The sequence below is a fragment of the Squalius cephalus genome (assembly GCF_949319135.1).
Source record: "Squalius cephalus genome assembly, chromosome: 1".
Classification (NCBI taxonomy): Eukaryota; Metazoa; Chordata; class Actinopteri; order Cypriniformes; family Leuciscidae; genus Squalius; species Squalius cephalus.
In genome coordinates, this window is record NC_137122.1 from 20,405,899 (window position 1) to 20,426,475 (window position 20,577).

The 20,577-nt window shown below is 35.2% G+C and overlaps 1 protein-coding gene across 1 annotated transcript; it reads right to left on the reverse strand.

Annotated features, from left to right (window-relative positions):
* Nucleotides 1–1,786: 1,786 nt before the first annotated feature.
* LOC307166120 (uncharacterized protein) lies at nt 1,787–19,099 on the reverse strand (the record flags this gene model as incomplete). Its single annotated transcript, XM_079884289.1, has 5 exons — nt 1,787–1,879; nt 2,732–2,778; nt 2,887–3,427; nt 18,796–18,928; nt 19,026–19,099. 5 exons carry the CDS (start codon nt 19,097–19,099, stop codon nt 1,787–1,789), a joined length of 888 nt encoding a protein of 295 aa, XP_079740415.1.
* Nucleotides 19,100–20,577: the final 1,478 nt, after the last annotated feature.

Genomic DNA, 20,577 nt, shown 5'->3' on the forward strand with positions numbered 1-20,577 from the left:
GCTTTCCCCCCCACCTCCACAATGGCTGCAAAGGTGCACTGGAACAATCCTTCCTAAAACTCACCGAGTGGTCAGGGGTGTTCACTGATATGCTCACACAAAAATCGCTGCAAAAGATGCTTTCCAACAGGTGTTTTACCATTCGTTGTAAAACTGTGGACCTATTTTTCCAAACGCTTCACACCCGTACATTCTTCCCTTGAGAGCTTGAATAATAGACACTCCAGTCCAGTTTCCGGCGGCGGAGTAATACCGTACCTCACAGCACATCCAATACAAGTCAATGGAGTTGGACAAAAACTACGATTAAACCTGTTGGAAAGCATCTTTTGCAGCGATTTTTGTGTGAGCATATCAGTGAACACCCCTGACCACTCGGTGAGTTTCTCATCTTTGTAAACGAAAGTTTAATGCGTTTTAGGAAGGATTGGTGCACCTATGCAGCTATTGTGGAGGTGGGGGGGGGGGGGGGAGCACATAGGCCGCCAACAGTACGATCGAAGACGCACCAAAACATTTTTTCAACAAAAGATCAACATAATCACACAAAAATAAAAAAATATCTTTATTTCAGCTGCTCTCTTTCTGCTGGTTGTGTAAAGTGTGTTGTTTCTTAACCCCCCGGAGCCGTGTGGAGAACTTTTATCATGGATAGATGCACTTTTATGGACTTGTTGAATCACGTAAGCTAAACCAGTTACTTTTGCCAAGAGATTTATTATTTAAACATGTGTCATGTCAGACAGAGAGAAACAGGCATTTAATAATAAGGCTATAGGTGAGGAGGTCTTCATTCCCCATTTCTCTATCTTCTCACCCCATCATGCCAGCTGTAAATGGTTCTGGGTTTCTCCTTCCTTACCCCTCATCTCAATGTTTCTCCTTCCTCTCACCCCCTCATGCCTTTATGTGTCTCTGAGGTGGTACAGTAAGATTGAGCTTATATACATCACAGAGAGACTTACAACTTCCTTGTAAGGTAGCAAAACATGTTGCTTATGTTTAAAGATAGAATGTATACCTAATGCACATGGTACAATCCACTATCCACATTAAGAAACTATTTCTTCAGTGTATACATTAGTGGTGTATACTGTTGTAATATACAAATGGTACATTTGCATCAGTTGAAACATTAATTCTCCTAGCAAAGAGCATGCCAACTGTACACATTTGAAGTATCATCATTGTAACATCTCTGCTAAGTGAACATTGCATACCTCTAAGCAAAATATTACTCTACCAGCTCCCTGCTCAGCACACATGCACAAACATAGTCTGGCTTCACACAAAAACATTATGAAATTATAAAGAAAATGAATAAAGAAAAATAATACAAAAAATAACATTAAACAGTAAAGTTTTAGTCTTCAAGGAAAGAATTTTTTTTAAATAACTCTGATTGTAGGGGTGGTGCGGCGCAATGGATAAGACATGCCTTTGGTGTGAGAGACCCGGGTTCGAATCCACTGTGAGACACCAATGTGTCCCTGAGCAAGACACTTAACCCCTAGTTGCTCCAGAGGCGTGTGCGACCTCTGACATATATAGCAATTGTAAGTCGCTTTGGATAAAAGCGTCAGATAAATGTAAATGTAAATGTGATTGTATTCGTCTGAAAGAAGAATGTCATATACATTTAGGATGACTTGAGGGTGAGTAAATCATGGGCTAATTAAAACTTTTGGGTGAACTATCCCCTTTAAAATGCTTTCTCAATGGATGTCCCAGCACTGTGTAGTAATGTTGTTGCGTGATCGAGATCGGTCCACGAGTAAACCGCTGTCTAGTATTGCTCCGAGCTGATAAACTGTTTTTTAACGTGGTTTCGTTTGCCGTGTGATGTTTCTCGTATGCGGCAGAAATGGCAGCTCTCGCACTGCAAAAGAAGAAAAGTCACAAAATGTGACCATTTACTCTCAGTCATGAGCGCCACCTGCTGCCAGAGAGCGGATTTGTGTTATTTTTTCCGCATTTATCACAACTGACAAATTAAATATCAATCAATGAACAAAGTGTCCTGAGCTCACCACACAACCGCTATAGGTGGAGAGGAGAGATTTGGCTATAGGGAGATGTGTGGCTAACTTACACAGAAGAGACTTTGTTGCTCAGCAACTTACTGTGATCTTAGACTGTGGTGATGTGGTTTCTACACTGCATGGATCTTCATGTGTATCTTCAGGTGAGTTTTAAAAGAGAAACTTGTTCCACACTGATCTCACGTGTGCAGCTTCTCTCTGCTGTGGATCCTCTCATGGATTTTCAGATCTGCTGATCGACTGAATCTCTTGTCACAGTGTGAACACTTGTGCGGCTTCTCTCCAGTGTGGATCCTCTCATGTGCTTTCAGATCTGCTGATCGACTGAATCTCTTGTCACAGTGTGAACACTTGTAAGGTTTTTCTCCAGTGTGAATAATCTGGTGCAGTTTTAAACATTGCGCTGTAGTAAAAGTCTTCTCACACTCAAAGCACATGTACTCTCTCACACCAGTATGAGTTTTCTCATGTTTATGTAAATAAAGCAGCAGTGAAAAACTCTTTCCACACACAGAGCATGAATGTGGCTTCTCCTTCGTATGAACTGCCAGGTGTGTCTTCAGGTGTGATGCCCTACGAAATGTTTTGCCGCACTGATCACATGTGAACGGCTTCTCTCCAGTGTGTATCATCATGTGTCTCTTAAGACAACGTTTGTTTGTGAAACTGTATCCACATTGATGGCATACATGCGGCTTCTCTCCGGTGTGGATCATCATGTGTAGTTTCAGGTGACCTTTAGAAGCAAAACTCTTTCCACACTGATCACACGTGTGCGGCTTCTCTCCAGTGTGGATCATCTCATGTGTTTTCAGATTTGTTGATAAACTGAATGTCTTGTCACAGTGTGAACACATGTAAGGTTTTTCTCCAGTGTGAATCCTCTCATGTCTTTTCAGATTTGCTGATAAACTGAATCTCTTGTCACAGTGTGAACACTTATAAGGTTTTTCTCCAGTGTGAATCCTCTGGTGCAGTTTTAAACAGCCCGCTGTAATAAAAGTCTTCTCACACTCAAAGCACATGTACTCTCTCACACCAGTATGAGTTTTCTCATGTCTATGTAAAGTTAGAAGCAGTGAAAAACTCTTTCCACACACAGAACATGAATGTGGCTTCTCCTTCGTATGAACTGTCAGGTGTTTCTTCAGGTGTGATGTCTGAAGAAATGTTTTCCCGCACTGATCACATGTGAATGGCTTCTCTCCGGTGTGGATCATCATGTGACTTTCAAGGTGTGATGATCGGGTGAAACTCTTCTCACACTGATCACATGTGAACGGCTTCTCGCCTGTATGAATTCTCATGTGAATCTCAAGACCATATTTGCGTGTTAAACTCTTCCCACACTGAGTGCAGGTGAAAGATTTCTTGGCTCTTCTTTTCTTTAAAAATGTCTGTTTAGTCTTTGAGCGACTCAAAGGTTTTTCTCCAGGTTTGACATGATGTTCCTCCTCCACTTCACTCAGTTCTTCACTTTCCTCGCTCTCTTCCATCAGGTCTGACATGAAAGAAAAAATCATTAAATTAAATTCAGTATATTGAAATAATTCAGAGCACTGATGTAATAGTAAAAAGTAGACAACTGTAATAAAATATGATAATTCGATGCCTTTTTATAAATTGATTATATGTCCTTGAAACTTTCCACGAATTAGGTAATTTATCTTCCAAATCCAATTATTATTTTTAAAACAATTATAGGCACAAATTTCTTTAGCAAGATTTATTAAATATATCAATGACAGAATTATCTAAAATGATATTAACATTAAAATATACAATACTGCCCTGCAGCTATAACTGGTTTTAAATTAATTTTTTTTTTTAGCATTATCTGTGTCCTACATGTTTCACTCAACCCTGTTACTCCTGACAAGATTTTCCTCCTTTTAAATCAGAGCATTTCTAAAAATTGTGACATCATCTGGGCTCTCTCTATGATGGGAAAACAAGAAAATAATCTATAAGAAAATAATAAGTTTTTACACAAACTGTAGCATTGACTGTATTCATCAACCCTGTTACCAAAGTTACTGTAGGACGAATCTCTATAACTATGAATAACTTGTATGATATTTGACAAATACAATGTTATCAGTAACTTGGTGCTTACTGATTATTCCTAAATAATTGTGTAAATTATGTTGAAAATGACTAAAATTCTCGTAACGTTGTTGCAAACTGGGAACCAGATATAAAATAAATGTCAAATAAAACAGTAAAAAATAGTATTGACAATCAATATAAAATGTCTCAAACCTCCCTTTACTGACCATTTGTTAAAAAAAAAAAAAAAATACACATTATGTACCATTTCATAGTGTAACTTAGAGTTCTCAACGGGCCTGAAAATTACAACCCGACCCGGCCCGTGGCTTTTAAAGCCCGGACCCGATGTAACCCGACACATAACCATGAATTATCTGCCCTAACCCGACCTGCGGCCCGACGCCGCGTCTGTTTTTTTTTTCTCACACACGTATTATCATGACCAGCAGATGGGAATTCAAATCAACCTTTAATGTTCACGCCTTTTAACAATACAAACAATACAAACAACTGAAACAAACTTTAAATATATAAATAGGCTGTAGTAGCGACGGTGAATTCATCTGCGGCAAGTTTACTTCTCACCAACTCACATCTTCTTCTCCAGGCTAAAGGCGTGCACGCAGCGGCGTCAGGTCTGCCCCGCCCCTCTCCATGATGCACGTTACAAGCAGCAGCCAGACTTTCTTTACGGTGAACAGCAGCGATGATTAATAAATGTTTTTTTTACTGAGCGGAAAAGATTAAGCCCGAGGTCCGACCCGACCCGAGTCATTTGATTATATTTTCGATCCGAACCCGGCCGAACCCGCGGGTCCCGTCGGGTTTGTCGGGCCGACCCGACCCGTTGAGAACTCTAGTGTAACTGTTTATCTAAAAGTGATAAAGAGCTTGAATGTTTCTAACATGAATGTTCTTCAGCATCATGAATGAATGAAGAATAAACACCAACCTCTTTGTTCTTCAGGATCTTCAGTGTGTTTCTTTCTGCAGGGTTCTGGATCACTCATGTTCTCACTGTCCTCTTTAATAATCTCAGTCTTTGCAGATTTCAGCTCTTCCTGATGCTCTGATGCTCGTCTTCACTTGTAGCTGACGGGAATATTCCAGCATTTACTGGATAATTACAGTGGGAGGAGCTTCACTGACCATGTGACTATTGTAGGAGGAGCTTCACTGACCATGTGACTACTGTGGGAGGAGCTTCACTGATGATGTGATTGCAGTGTGGGAGGAGCTGATCTGCCCAAAATCAAAAATATATAAATTACTGAGTTTGTTTTTATAATAAATGACACTTCTAAGCATTTATGCCTGTCTATCTATTCATCGTATCACTGAAACTGAATGACAATTCATTAATTATTTTTAATGCTAATCCTAACATTATTCTGCTTCTTCATTAAAATACAGGTATCTAGAAATAAAGAAAATAATATAAATACTTTTAAATTCTTCCTAATATAATGGTAAGAAAAACAGTTAAAGGCATAAAGAAATAAACGTACATAGTAGCCAACAAATAGCCTACCCTCAGTCTGCTGACAAAGCTGTCAGCAGCTTTAAGTGTCAATTTACAGGAGATCTGAAGACATCAGCATAATAAATGAGGTGAAAACAGTAACTATTGTCATGAAATAAAGAGTGTTTTCAGCAGATCTGTTAATATTGATGAGCCTCAGACTATCAACACTCATTCAACAAGCCATTCAGGATCATCAGCAGATCATCTCACTTTATTCTGAGTTTTTGCTGTTAGAAACACATTATCTGAGTCAGGATACATGATAAAAGCCTTTAAAACTGCTCTATTTAAAGACTTGATAGAGTTAGATTTTTTGATAACTACATTCAGTACAATAAAGTAATTAGACCATTAAAATGTGCAGAAGCTGAAAACGTAAAACGTATATACAGTTATGTACTTATACAACTTATGTACTTAGGGATTGTTCATTTTTTATTTAATGGGCTACCGGAGGAGTTTTGAGATCTATAGTCAAAAAAGACTTGACCCTCCCTTTGCCAGCAATACATTTTTCTATGACCCTCCAAAATGATGATGTGAAAAAACGCCTGACCCTCCCCGATAATGTATTGATTACTTCTGTACTGGTTTGCGCTTGGCAAAGATGTTCAGATAGCCATGTTTTTTTTTTTTTTACAACCATGACAAATGACTAAAATCCTGCTTTCTCATCTTACTAGGGCTGTAACAATAGATTCGGTTCATATCATGGTTTTTGATTTTAGATTTGAAAATAATCATGTTTTTGGTGCTGATGCGGAGGTGAGACGTTCATGTAACATGTAAGGGTGGCGCTGCCAAAAAAGCATCTAAAAGCTGCCACAAAGAACCAGCAAAATTAATGATTACGAATGTCAAATATATCAAGGAGACATTTTAATTGTTTATTAATAAACAAGTGTTTTCTGTGTCAGTGCCAGCTGCAAAGATGAAGTTGACAATGCTGACTCGCGAATTTCGCAGTAGTGAACATGGCAGAAAGAAATGCACATTTCATACGGATTACATAAGCAGAGAGCAGTCTGTTTTCTTTCTTTTGAATTGTTCTGTTTAAAAGTAGACATTTCAAGCTTTCTATATATTTCTCATGTCTGTGAGGCAAGTACTGTACCTTAGGCTACGCTGAGTTTCGGTTAGCAGATAAACGGCTATCCTAAGAAAAGTGGATTTTGAGCGGTATAGCTCCATAGACCTCCATTCATTCTGCACTCGTCATGTGAGCGCCCTCATATGGAACAAGAGTGGAACTGCAACCGGAAGTTTATTGAGTGGCACTTCTCCCCTCATTAGACTTTCTCTGCTTACAATATTATTTATGTATAGATTTAAAGGGTTAGTTCACCCAAAAATTTAAATTCTGTCAGTAATTACTCACCCTCGTGTTGTTCCAACCCAGTAAGACTTTCGTTCATCTTCAGAACACAAATTAAAATATTTTTTATTATATCTGAGAGCTGTCTCACTCCTCCATAGGCATTTATTATAATTAAAACTTACCGGCCCAGAAAGTTATTAAACACAATGTTTAAAATAAATAAATTACTTTAAGGACTCAGTGTCATTGATCACTTAAATTTAATTTTTTTAAAGAAATGTTTAATTGTTCAACATGTAGTGGACCTCGTCTCGCACCACAAAGAAACTCCCCCGACACCCCTGGCTTCGGTGGACCACGTCTGAAGTTTATTAACAGAGGATAGACAATCAACACACAAGCCTTCAGGTTAGGGCTGGGCGATATATCGCACGATATTGTTAGGCGCATCTCGTCAGTAAAGCCGGTTCCCTTGATTAGAAGTAAATCGCCATCACCTGCTTTCAGATGGAGTGGTGTTAAATTAACACTCCTGGGGCTGGGAGTGTATATGAGTCCACACTCAAGAGTGTAAAGTGTTAAAATATGAGTGTTAAATTAACACTCAAGAGTGTTAAAGTTAATGAGATAATTAAGTGATTAATTTAGTGATGATTGAGCATTATTGAAGACACCTGATGTTAACAAGCAGAATCACTGAAGGAGAAAATCACAAATTGTAAGTTACCGTTATGACGATCAATGGTTGCTTTAGTTGGACTCTTGACCCATATATGTTTACTTTAATTTTTACTGTTGTTTGTCTGCTGTTATTGATTTATAACAGTTAAATGAACAAAGTAAAATAAATGTCGTGTTTCTTTAGAAATAAATAATGGACAAATGGAGTCTTTAAACGCCTCAGATGTAAAGTTATTCGCTGTCAAAGTGATGCCAAAATGAATGGGAGTCAATGGGATGCTAACAGCAGGTGGGGGTCTGCTAGTCAATGGCGGCGGCCGGGGGTGGTACGGAAATCGAGCGCTCAATTACCCCCCTGGATCTGAGCTAATACGCTAATAATTTCTGTTCCACTCGCTTGTATATGCCCCGCCCATGCACGCTATGATCTCGTGAATATTCATGGTAGCTCCACCAATTGGAACCAAATATTTCAGGAACCGAATATTGTACCGGATTTACTGACGAGATGCTTAAAGGGTTAGTTCACCCAAAAATGAAAATTCTGTCAGTAATTACTCACCCTCATGTTGTTCCAACCGCGTAAGACCTTCGTTCATCTTCGGAACACAAATTAAGATATTTTTGATTAAATCTGAGCTATGTCTCACTCCTCCATAGGCTGCTATGTGACCGAAACTTGCTGGCCCAGAAAAGTCATCAAAGAGATCGTTAATATAGTCCAAGTGACTCCAGTGGCTCAATCTTAAGTATATCAAGCGACGAGAATACTTTTTGTGCGCAAAAACAAACAAAAATAACGACTTTATTCCACTTTTCATTTCCTTCTCTCTGGGCCTCTAGTTGGTTCGCGTAGTCTTTTTGCGCAGCGCGTCTGTGTTACACGTCACCACGTAGGCTCACTATTGGCCGACGCCGGTCATGTGTGTGATGCGTGATGACGTGCAACACAGACGCGCAGCGCAAAAACACTACGAGGCCCAGAGAGAAGGAAATGAAAAGTGGAATAAAGTCGTTATTTTTGTTTGTTTTTGCGCACAAAAAGTATTCTCGTCGCTTTATAAACTTAAGATTGAGCCACTGGAGTCACTTGGACTATATTAACGATCTCTTTAATAACTTTTCTGGGCCAGCAAGTTTCGGTCACATAGCAGCCTATGGAGGAGTGAGACATAGCTCAGATTTCATCAAAAATATCTTAATTTGTGTTCCGAAGATGAACGAAGGTCTTACGCGGTTGGAACAACATGAGGGTGAGTAATTACTGACAGAATTTTCATTTTTGGGTGAACTAACCCTTTAACAATCGATATATCGCCCAGCACTACTTCAGGTTCACTCTCTTTCTGCTGACTCTCTCCAGTCACAGGCTGTTCTGAGAGAGCATTTTATACAATAAAGTCTTGTATTACAACAATCAATTTCTTTCTGTGTCATATGAAAATTCACATTCTCAAATTCAATTAAAGAAATACAATTCCATCAAAAGTACATATATGTTTACATTAATATTATAGTCAAAATGCCAAAATTTGTTAGATCGAATAGTGTGTGTTTTTTTCCATTTTTTTTTAACTCTTTCAGCTGAAGGAAGTATGAGAAAAGACCGTCCTCCAGCAACTGCAATTCATCTAATGTACAGGTCTCATGGCTATAAACATACATTTTAACATCCAATTGAAAGCTGCACATACACACATTTAATATACTAAACAATATTTCCACAGACTTAATCCACAAAAACTATACGTGGAGAAAATCATTAACAGGGAAAAGCCTGCACTCTAATGTGACGCGCAGGCGGCGACATAAAACAAACACGTGCGTTTATAAAACTCCGAAAATACATTGAACTCTAAGCAGAAAAATGCATGTATAAACTTGTTCCCGTTTTATGACATTTCTATAATAAATATAAACTTTAAACTTCACTTAATACAGCATATTTTCGCTCTCAAATGCATAGCACTGCACAGACTTACCTGACTCTCTCCAGTCACAGGCTGTTCTGAGAGAGAGAGAGAGAGAGAGAGAGAGAGAGAGAGAGAGAGAGAGAGAGAGCAGGCGCGGCCGGTGACCGGTCCATTACCGATTACGTCACTCACAGAGCAAACTCAAAATATTAATCATAAAAATACATATTTTCCTTGTCTTGCTGAACAAAATAAAGATTATATTGATGATGTAAGTAATTGCTTTGAATTCTATTTAACCAATTTTATTATTGAACAAATAAAAGTTTGCTGGAACAGTTGCAGGAAAACTCCAAACACTTCATAATAATGTAGTAGCAGTCATCAGTAGTGTAGTGCAGCAGATTTATGATAGGATAATAACACACAGTTTATGGGGAAAACCTAACACAACATAAAATAATAATTATTTATATTAAAACTTAACTGAAACTTTCGCTGTAATAAGTGTCTTTTTGAGTTATGAACTATGCCAAAGCACGTTCATAACATTGTCTTATTTTTCATGCCATGACACAGGGAATACAAACACTGATCTCTCTATCCAAACCTGCAATAATTAATACGTTTAACTTTCCCAGGAATTTATGTAGGCACGTGTTGAAAATGTTTAGACCAAATTACGGAGAAAAAATAAACTCATATGAAGAGCTCTGTGTTGTACAGGAATAAATATTTCAATGTGAATGCCTGACCTGTTGAAATACTTCAGTGAATTATTAAATGTAGTTTCAAACGTTTTGTCGGCTGCAACTGTAATATTTAATAGTAGTCAAATACCTGGAACATTAAGCATTTAGCCAATATTACATTTAATATTATTGTTATTACCAGCAATTTATTTCGTTATTTTATCTTAATTTAAAAGTACAAATGTCACAGGGACATTTTAGTGATCAAGCGTCACGTGACTGGGTTGTATTTAACGCTGGAGCCTCACGCATTTTGCTTATACTGTACATCCCAACTCAAATAATGTGTTTCTAAATTTACATTATTTGTTTACAGCCTCATTTACTTGCTCTTCCATGTCCAGTCTCATTTCATATTTAGCTTTGTATCATAGGCTATAATATGACACGTTATTGAACACTTTTACTCAGGTTCAACTTTGCTTATTTTATTCTCTTTAACTTTGCTCCATCCAGAGACACCTATCAGTAGTTTTATTACCCCATAAATCTGCATTCTTGCTGTTTCACAAGCACACACACATGCGCGCGCGTGAAAAATCAGAATGGAACAAAACAAACTCATTCTAGAGTTTGTTCTGTTCCATTCTAGGATCTTTCACGCAGTTATCACAAATATACGTATAAGAGACCTATATCGTTTCACTCTTTTTAATTAAAAGAGCATGTTAGAAGTATTTTATACTCTTTCTTTATTCTCTTCTTGGTCTTTAATTAGTTATTTTATATTGTTGATAAGATATGTCTTTTTCTTTAAGGTAATTCTACCTTCCTTCCTTTCTTATTATCCAATATCAAATTCTTCTTACTCCAAGCTCATTTTCTCAAACCATGCTGTATGTTTATCAACTTAAAAAAACAAACAAACAAAAAAAACTTTATCTCTCTTAGTAATTAAATCCTTAAATGGTTTAGTGGATAATAATATGTTTAATTTACATTGCGCCTTTCCCAAACTCAAGGATGCTTCACAATAACAGTAAAGAACAAACAATCAGTTAGATGGACAATATAGCCTACATTTGCCCAGTCTAAGAAATGAGCAATTGCAGTTACATATCATATTACAATTAAAATGCAAACAGAAATAATTACAAAATAATAACAGAAACAAAAGCAACACTATTTACAGTTATACTATTAGTAGCAGTATTTAGTAGTTAACTTCTTATTATTCAATTTGATCTACACAGCCTGAAGTTTGTCATTATATTGTTTATTTTTTCTATTTATCTTTTTGAATTACATTAAATTATTATAATATATGACTCCTCAGTCTCTTCATCCCATCTTATGTCCTTACTCTAAAGAAACTTTTTTAGGCTTTAAAGGTCCAGCTATTTCCAATCAACACCATTGGTTGACTCTTTCTGGTGTGATTCTAACATAATCACTTTTTTGTCTTCCCCTATTAATATAATGATCTATTTTTAGGTTTACAGAATATTTCCTATAATTGTGCATTTTCCTAATACAACTGTCTCATTTTCTTTAATTATAATTCTTCTTTTTCTTGCTAATTTATCTACTACTTTGTTTCTTAAAGCTATCTCTGTGTTTTGCGTTGAATGTCCATGCTGATAAATCACTGCTAAGTCCAAATTCCTATCTAGATCATTAATCTTCTTCCATAAGTCACCATGTCCAACAGCTTTCCTGTTAAACTTAACAAACCTGTTCTATCTCCAAATGTCTAAGTTTGCATTTAAACTTGTCTCAGCCTTTTTGCTATCCGTTTTAATAATAACTTGTGCATTTATTTATTTTAGCCTTTCTTGTGCTTTTAAATACAGCTATAACTTCTACATATTGAGTAGTACCCAGTACTAAGCCCCTGTCTCTTATTTCTTTACTTTCTATGTTTAATAAACTAAGAGTTTATTAAGAGTTTATTGGATCTAAGAGTTTATTATCCTATTGTTGCTCAAATAATTTTGGGTTTTTGCATTTTATACTTATCTTTGGTTTAATGCCCCTTCACTGCTTTATCGGTATTAATTAGTCTATTCCTTTATTTATTTATTTAATTTATTTTCATTTGCAAGACCTGGTAATTCTGCATATCTTTTACTCATATCTGCTAGTTTCTTCTCTACAGAAAGAAATTTATTTTCTGGATTTTCCCAGCTTAAACACATTATTCATATTAGTATATTGCTCTTCTTATCCCTTGCTATTAATTGATAACCAGTTAAATCTATATCTATAGATCAATCTCTAGAGGCTTCTCCTCATCTCTTCCTTCTAAGAGCTTAAAATGACTTTTTTCACTCTTGAAGTGTTTTTTCTGCCTATTCACTACAACACAATTTATTGCCTTTTATGGTAGCATGCATAAGTCTATCTTTCTGAATAAATTCAGGAATTATATCTCTCATGTAATTCATAATATATATATTTTTAACCTTTTTTTACGGTTTCAGTATGGTCTTTTTTCCATTTATAACTAATATATCATCAATACAAACTTCCACAGGTAATTCTTTAATAGAAATACTGCTGAGCAATTTACATATCCCTTGATAATCTCTGATATACGCAATGTTTGTTATTTACAGTAAAATAAATATTTCCGTGACTAACCTCTGCTATTGGAAAAGCCATTAGCCAAATCCACTTTTAAGAGAAATTTACTTTCCCTCAATTGTTCAACCGCATTAATACCATATCTGACTTTGTTACTCTGTTTAATGATTTATTTGTTCTAAAAGTTTCATCTAGTTTTGGTATTTATTGTACAGGACTGTTTGTTATTGCAGAAGTAATCTTCCTTAACTCCTTGCTCAAATAACTCCTGTATTGCCATATTTAATTCTTCTGTACCCATGATATTAATTGGATATTATCGTGGTAGTTTATGTATCTCACTGAGTTTTTATGAGCATATTCTTCACCAATTACTAATAGTCTTTACTCCACAATCGTTTTTATATTTTAAGGAATTTCTCGTAAAGCTCATATTTTTTATTCTATAATTTTACTCCATATTCATTTTTATTGAATTCATAAATTCATTCATTTCATTATTATTGTTCAACATTTACGTTTAATCTTAAGACTTTCTTTAAGTCTCTTCCTGCATGTAAATTGTCTGCACACTTTATCATTTTAATGCTGAATTTCTCTCCTACTCATTCACTTTTCTTGTCTTAATAAAAATATTATCTGTAAATTTCATTGGCTCTGTTGTTGAGGACACCTGAACACCTTTATCTAAAATAAATTCTATTTTTTTCTATAACAAATGAGTTTCCATCTAATTTAGAATTAATTTAATTTAATTTATTAACCCTCTGGGGTCCTTCGTTTAACAGTCACACTCAGGACCTTCGGGTCCAAATGGACCCGGAGGGCGGATTAATATATATTAAAAAAAAATCATATATTTTTTTTTTACTTGTTTTTTATTATATATATATATATATTTTTTTTTTTTTTTTTTTTTTTTTTTTTTTTGGTGTTTTGAGATAATTTTATGTTTTTAATTAATATTTATGCAATAATTATGACCCATTTTTTCCCATTGAATATAATAGACATTTTTTATATTATTTTATTTTTATTTTATTTTTATTAAAAAAAAATGTGTGTGTGTGTTTTTTTTTTTTTTTTTGTACTCTTGATGTTTTAGAGATTCACCCCTTCACTGTTGAGTCCTTTTTTTCTGCATCCTGGCTGATTTGTAGATTGTATGCACAAAAAAAATTCTGTGTTTTCATATTTTTGACAATTTCCCATTAATTTCCTATGGGGGTCATTTTTGACCAAAGAGCAGAAGTGTGACGTGCTTGGATCATGACCCCAATATTTTTCGTGTGTTCACATACCTAATACCATAAAAGTCACCAAGTTTCGTAACATTCCGATGAAGCTGTGATTTTTAAAAATTCAAAACAGATTTTTGTAATCTGAATTTATTAGTGTGTATGTGTATAAAAGTGTGTTTGTGTGTGTGTGTGTGTGTGTGTGTGTGTGGATGTGTCTGTTTTGCACTCTTGATGTTTTATAGATTCACCCCTTCACTGTTGTGTGCTTTTTTTCTGGATCGTGGCTGATTTGTAGATTGTACGCACAAAAAAACTCTGCATTTTCACATTTTTGCCAATTTCCCATTCATTTCCTATGGCGGGTCCATTTGGACCCGAAGGTCCTGAGTGTGACTATTTTTTTTTACAACCACTTAGACTATTCAAATCCTGTCCCCAATTTTTTTGGGTGTTCATATACCAAGTACCAACAAAGTCACCAAATCTCGGACCATTCCGATGAAGCTATGATTTTTTACATTTTTTTATTTAAACGCTTCGGGTCCATTTGGACCCGAAGGAATATAATACCATATCTTTAAAATTCAATTTACCCTTTGGTCACAAATGTTTCTCTTCAACAGGCCAAGCATTTTTCAATGAATCCTTTTCTTCTTTTTATCTATTGCTCTTTTTATTCATCGAGCTGTATTTCTTTTCTAAGGATGTTTTTATTATTTACATCTTTGTATATTTTAGTTTTTTATTTTGTGCATCACCTGACTTCTTTGCTTTGTGATTATTTTTCCCCATTTATCATATGAAATCTAACTTGTCTTTTCTATACTATTTTAATTTTCATCCTCACAAATTCCTGCATTATGTTCTGCCAGGCTTTTGGATTCTGTTCTTCTGTTTTCAGTCAAGTCATCTTCATTTATATACCGCTTTTAACAATGTAGATTGTTCCAAAGCATCTTTACAGTGACAACAGGGAACTAAACTTATTTCCATCTCTCTGTTTCGCTTGAATTCATCTTGACACTGTGCTATCAAAAGATTGTTGTTTCTATCTTAATTTATTCTGTTTTCCTCACTATTTTCACATGCTGAGACATTAAATCATACTCAGCTATAGTTTCCTCTATTTGTTTTTTAGTTACAGTATTCAGGATCGTTACTAATTTATCAACTTTGCAATTTTCCAACCTATACTTCTCATAGTTACCTTATTCTATCTGTTATAGGTATGTCATCCTCTATTAATAACCATACACTTAGTGGAATTTGGTCTTTAGATGCATTAACTAACATCTCCTTTCATTGCCAATATTTCCTCTTTTCCTTGTTAAACTTCTCACATTGTCAAAAGCTTTTAGCTTTTGTTATGGCTATACCAACTTAATCAATGTTATAACTTCTCAACTTAAATTCGCATTTTTTAGATGTTTTAATTATACAATCTGTATAAGCGTTGTGGTCTTCTCTTCTATCTGTTTTCTGGCCGCATCTGTTAACTACAGCTCCAATAAATTTTCTTTGGGTTCCTGAACTCCAGTTGTCCGGATTCCTCTCCTAACAGAAGTCAAAGGTCCCCTTCTATCATCCTTTCTCTGCTTTGCTTCTACGCTCTCCTAGTTCTCAGATATCTCTGAGTTTAACAGCTTTATTGCTCGCTGACTGTTTTATTGTTTCCAGCATTCTCTTAAGTCTCTTTCCTTCTAGTGTTTAATGGTTTTATTATGTTTTACATTTCTCTCACTATTCTTCTCTTAAATTCATAACATACTTTTCATATTATTCTGTTTTCCTGTCTTTAACCATCCCTCTTTTCTTCAGCTATTTTTGAAGCAGGAGGTGATCGTCTGTTTTCACTTGCCCATAAGTCTAGTCTCTGTCAGGATCTATCTCCCTATACCAGGTTCTTATCAGCGCTCTTTTCACTGCTAGGATTCCTATGTAGTTCCTTTAACTTTTGAATTTTTTAGTTATTCTTTTCAACTGCAATTTTCTACTTTTTTATCTCGTAGTCTTTTTTATATCCCTAACTTTATTTTACTATTTTCACTTTCTGTATTTATTATAGATGAATATAACTCATCATTTTCCTGCTCTCCTGTGTCTGTCTCTCTATAACTTAGAGACTGCTGTTACGGCAGTCATTGTTGTTACTTTTATTTTATGTTAGGTTTGCTTAAACTCCTTTCTATTTCTATTATTCAACAAGTTTATTTTAAGATTCCTCTTCTAAATTCTCTATTATTCCTGTTATTATTCCATTAATCACAGTTGTTACTGAATGTTTAAATTGTCCTGTCCCCATTAAGGTTAAATTCATTATTATAACCTTTCTACTAATTTCAATTTGAATTGAGAACAACATTATTAATACAGTTTTTTACTCCTAGCATTTAGTAGAACATACTTTTGTTCTACAATCTGCCATCACAGCTTATGCTGCACAATTCCAGTGGGATGCACCAGAACTGAAAATGAAAATGCTACAGTGAAAAACTGTTAATTGGTTAACAGAAAGTTTCCGTACTATATACGGTAAATAACTGTGATAGATCTAACGGTACATTTAATGCAATTTTACTGTAACATACCGTTAAATTTACAGTTTTTGAAAGTGAAAAAACAACTCATTGTATAATTTACAGTGAAAAACCATAAATTGACATTCCCACAATTCCCTGTGACACTTCACATTTGATGTATTTCTGTTGAAAAAACTATGTTTGTTTCTTCATAGTTTTCTTCGTTTTTTCTAATCAGTTATGTACATTAGGGGTTTATGTTACATTTAATGTTGTTAAATTAATGTTTATTGCATTTTTAAAATGTCATGTGTTACCATGATGGTGTTTAATGTTTGTGTGAATGACACTGTGCAGCTTCTATATATTAGTATTAACTTTCTTGTGGAAGAACTGCCTGTGTTGAGCTTTGATTGATCATGTGACTCTCATCACTGCTGTGATTGGTGGTTATCAGTGTACAAAACAGATATTAATACTTCAATAGGACGGTAAATTAACATTATATCATATTACTGAAATTTACTGTTATATTTACTGGTTTATACTGTAAAATTGACATGTTGTTCAGAATAGCACGTACATTTTACAGTTAAAACCAGTAAATATAACAGAACTCCAGTGTGTTATATGCTGGTTTAAACTGTAAAATGTACTTGTTATTCGGTAAAAGCAATTACTGTTTTGTTGTATATTTTACGAAATTGTTCTGGTAACCCCAGCTGCCAGTTTTTTTCCGTAAAAACTACGGGATTTTTTTTACAGTGTCCCCAGGGATTTCACTTTTAATCTCCCTTTTTCATTTTCTATCCCTTTTAACGCCTGTGCTCCTAACAGGTTAAAACTGCACTGCAGTCACTTTAATTATCATTTGTTTGTTCTAGACAACCATTCCCTGCACTGTTAGAAAAATCTGTAGAAATTACAGTATTACTGGCAGCTACTTGCCAGTAACTTACTGTAGATTTAAAATGATGTTATTTACTGGCAACAATTTGTTCAAAATTAAATGAACATTAAACATTAACAAGTCTTTATCTTTACAGAATAAAACTAAAATAACATCCTCATGCAAAGCATTCTGGGAACCAAAATCTGAAGGAAAAAAACAGAAAAAGGTTGATGAAGATTTCTGGTTCCCAGAATGCTTTGCATTAGATTGTTATTTTATAATTTTATTCTTTAAAGACAAAGACTTGTTAATGTTTAATGTTCATTTAACTTTGAACAAACTGTTGCCACACTGTAAAAAAAAATCCCGTAAAAAAACGGTAAATCTCTGGCAGCAAAGTTTCCAGACGGGTTCTGTTAAATTACAGCAAATAACCATTTCACAAAATTACAGGCAAAAACCGTAAAAATACAGAATTGACTTTACGGTCAAAATTAATTAAATTACAGTACTTTACTGTTGATAATGGCTTATTAAACCGTGGAAAAACGGATAAATTATGTCAAATTACATAAAAAGAACATTTAACTTTAAGGTTAAACTGTAAATTTAGGGTTTTATAAAGTTATTTTATAATAATGCTCTGTCTATCTACAGTAATTATCTTTTAATATATAGTTTTTCTGTGTAAAATAACTATGAAGTTATGTATAAAAATGGAATAAGTACATAAATTCAAATACAAAGTTTGTATATTTACAGTTTTATTTTTTGCAGATCCAGTTTCACAACTTTGACCAATCTCTAATTAAGTACTTAATAATAGCAAATGTACAGTCAATTTCTGTTAAATTAACTAAATGTACAAGTACGGAATACCTGCACATTTACAGTATTACTCATTAAACAAACACTGAACATCAAGATACGTGAATGATAGGAAATACAAGCTTAGTATATAATTTAGAACATGTAAAAATATTCACATTAAAAGACAATTGCTGTATACCTTTATACTCTAATATAACTTATTTTAAACATTTACAATTACATTTTATCCAAAGTGACTTAAAATTAAGAGAACAATAGAAACAACAGGAGCAGTGACAAGTCCCAGTTAGTGTAGCACAGTACACATAGCATTTTTTTTTTTTTTTTAACAAAGATTTAGTATTATTGGGTCAAGTGTTTATGACAAGATGGATCTTTAGAGGTTTCTTGAAAATGTGTTGAGTTGGGCAGGTCATCCCACCAGCAGGGAACAGTTCAGGGAAAGGTCAGTGAAAGTGATTTTGTGTCTCTTTGGGATGATGGCACCACAAGGCGCTGTTCACTTGCAGAACACAAGCTTCTGGAGACACATAGATCTGAAGCAGTGAGTTTAGGTCTTGCTGCAGCATCTGGATCAGTTGCAGAGGTTTGACTGATGCTGGAAGAGCTGCCAGGAGAGCATTACAATAGTCCAGTCTGGATAGAACAAGAGCTTAGACAAGGAGTTGTGTGGCTCCGATAGGAAAGGCCGGATCTTTCTGATGTTGTATAAGGCAAATCAGCAGGATCACACAGCAAGGATGGTTTGGCTGAAACCATAAGCAGGTCTGTCTTGGCAAGGTTGAGTTGAAGGTGAAGGTCATTCATCCAGCAAGAATTTTCCATCAGGTAGGCTGAGATGCGAGCAGCAACCGTCAGATCCTTTAGCTGGAATGAAAGGTAGAGATATGTGTCATTAAGTGATAGGAAAAGTCATGTTTCTAAATGACAGAGCCTAGTTACGCTAAAAAAAATAATAAAAAAAAATAATAGATGGGTGGAATCTATTCAATCGCGGTCTTACTGTAGTAAAACCAAACCTTGTGCAGCTACAGTGGCCTCACAAGGATCAAATGAATATTCACATGGGAAAATACAGTATAAAACAAATACAATTTTCTGCCACTTTTAGTGCAATCATATGGAATCAGAAGACTCGGCCATTATGATATTTTAAATTACTTCTTCCCATACCTGATTTGCCATGATCATTCTGCTTTCCACTTGACCTGAAATCACAAAAAAATATTTTTTAACAACTCAGTATTACATTTACACATGTAAGAATATGTTCCACTGAGACAATGCAAAACCTCAACTGACTATGATCTGGAAGCTGAGCAGGAAAGGCTAACAGTGAAGTTTTGAGCTGAGACACCTAGGGGTGTAACTTTCTGTTCATCTGGATCAATGCAATTTTCATAACCAATGATCAAAATTATCCTATGAAAAAGGCTACTATGGTGACCCCAGGTCATCCAAAATGTAGATAAGTTAATTTCTTCATCAGAACACAAACATTCTATCAACTTTTATTTTATAAGCCTAATATATGCACATATAGGCTATGCATTCTATAGGCTAGCTAACGTTATGTGTTAACAAGCAGATGCAGCCAGAATATGCAATTTATCATGCTGTGTTCATATTCTAGTCTCGTTTTCTTAACAGTCTTGATAGCCACGTTAACCCTTATGAAAATTAACTAACGTTATGGTTTAACCACAAAGAAAAAACAAAAAAACAAACAAACATGGTAGGCCTATTTCAAAATATTCCGCCATTTAAGAGATCGATTTAACGTTACTGACAGATAGCCTACTATCGCGTATTAAGGAAGATTTTATACACAATTAAACAGAATTTGATATGTATAACAAGTCTACGAAAGCTTGTTTTAGGTCTTTTGAGATGTGGGTTCAACTGATCTTTCTTAAAACAGATGGAAAATGTAAAGACGCATGATGCTACATTTTCAGTGTTTTGCCCTCCAGCTCTCGCCAGTTATGACTGAACATAATTTAAGAATGCTAACGTTAGCTTGAAAACTGTAAACGTAACACAAATGTAATATAAAATATCGTTCACATGTTAACTTACTTAGTATAATGAGACTCTTACCTCAGCCGGTGATCGGTTGGCATGATGTCCGCCGTGACGAACAAGGCTCACAGAAAAGGGCGTTATTTCCGTAGAATTCAAACGGACTGACTCTGACAACAGCTCCTGCTCACGGCTGCTCTTGACGAATCCGATTGCTTAGTTTGAACCACTGTTGATCTCACAATCCACTTCACGAGAGTAGA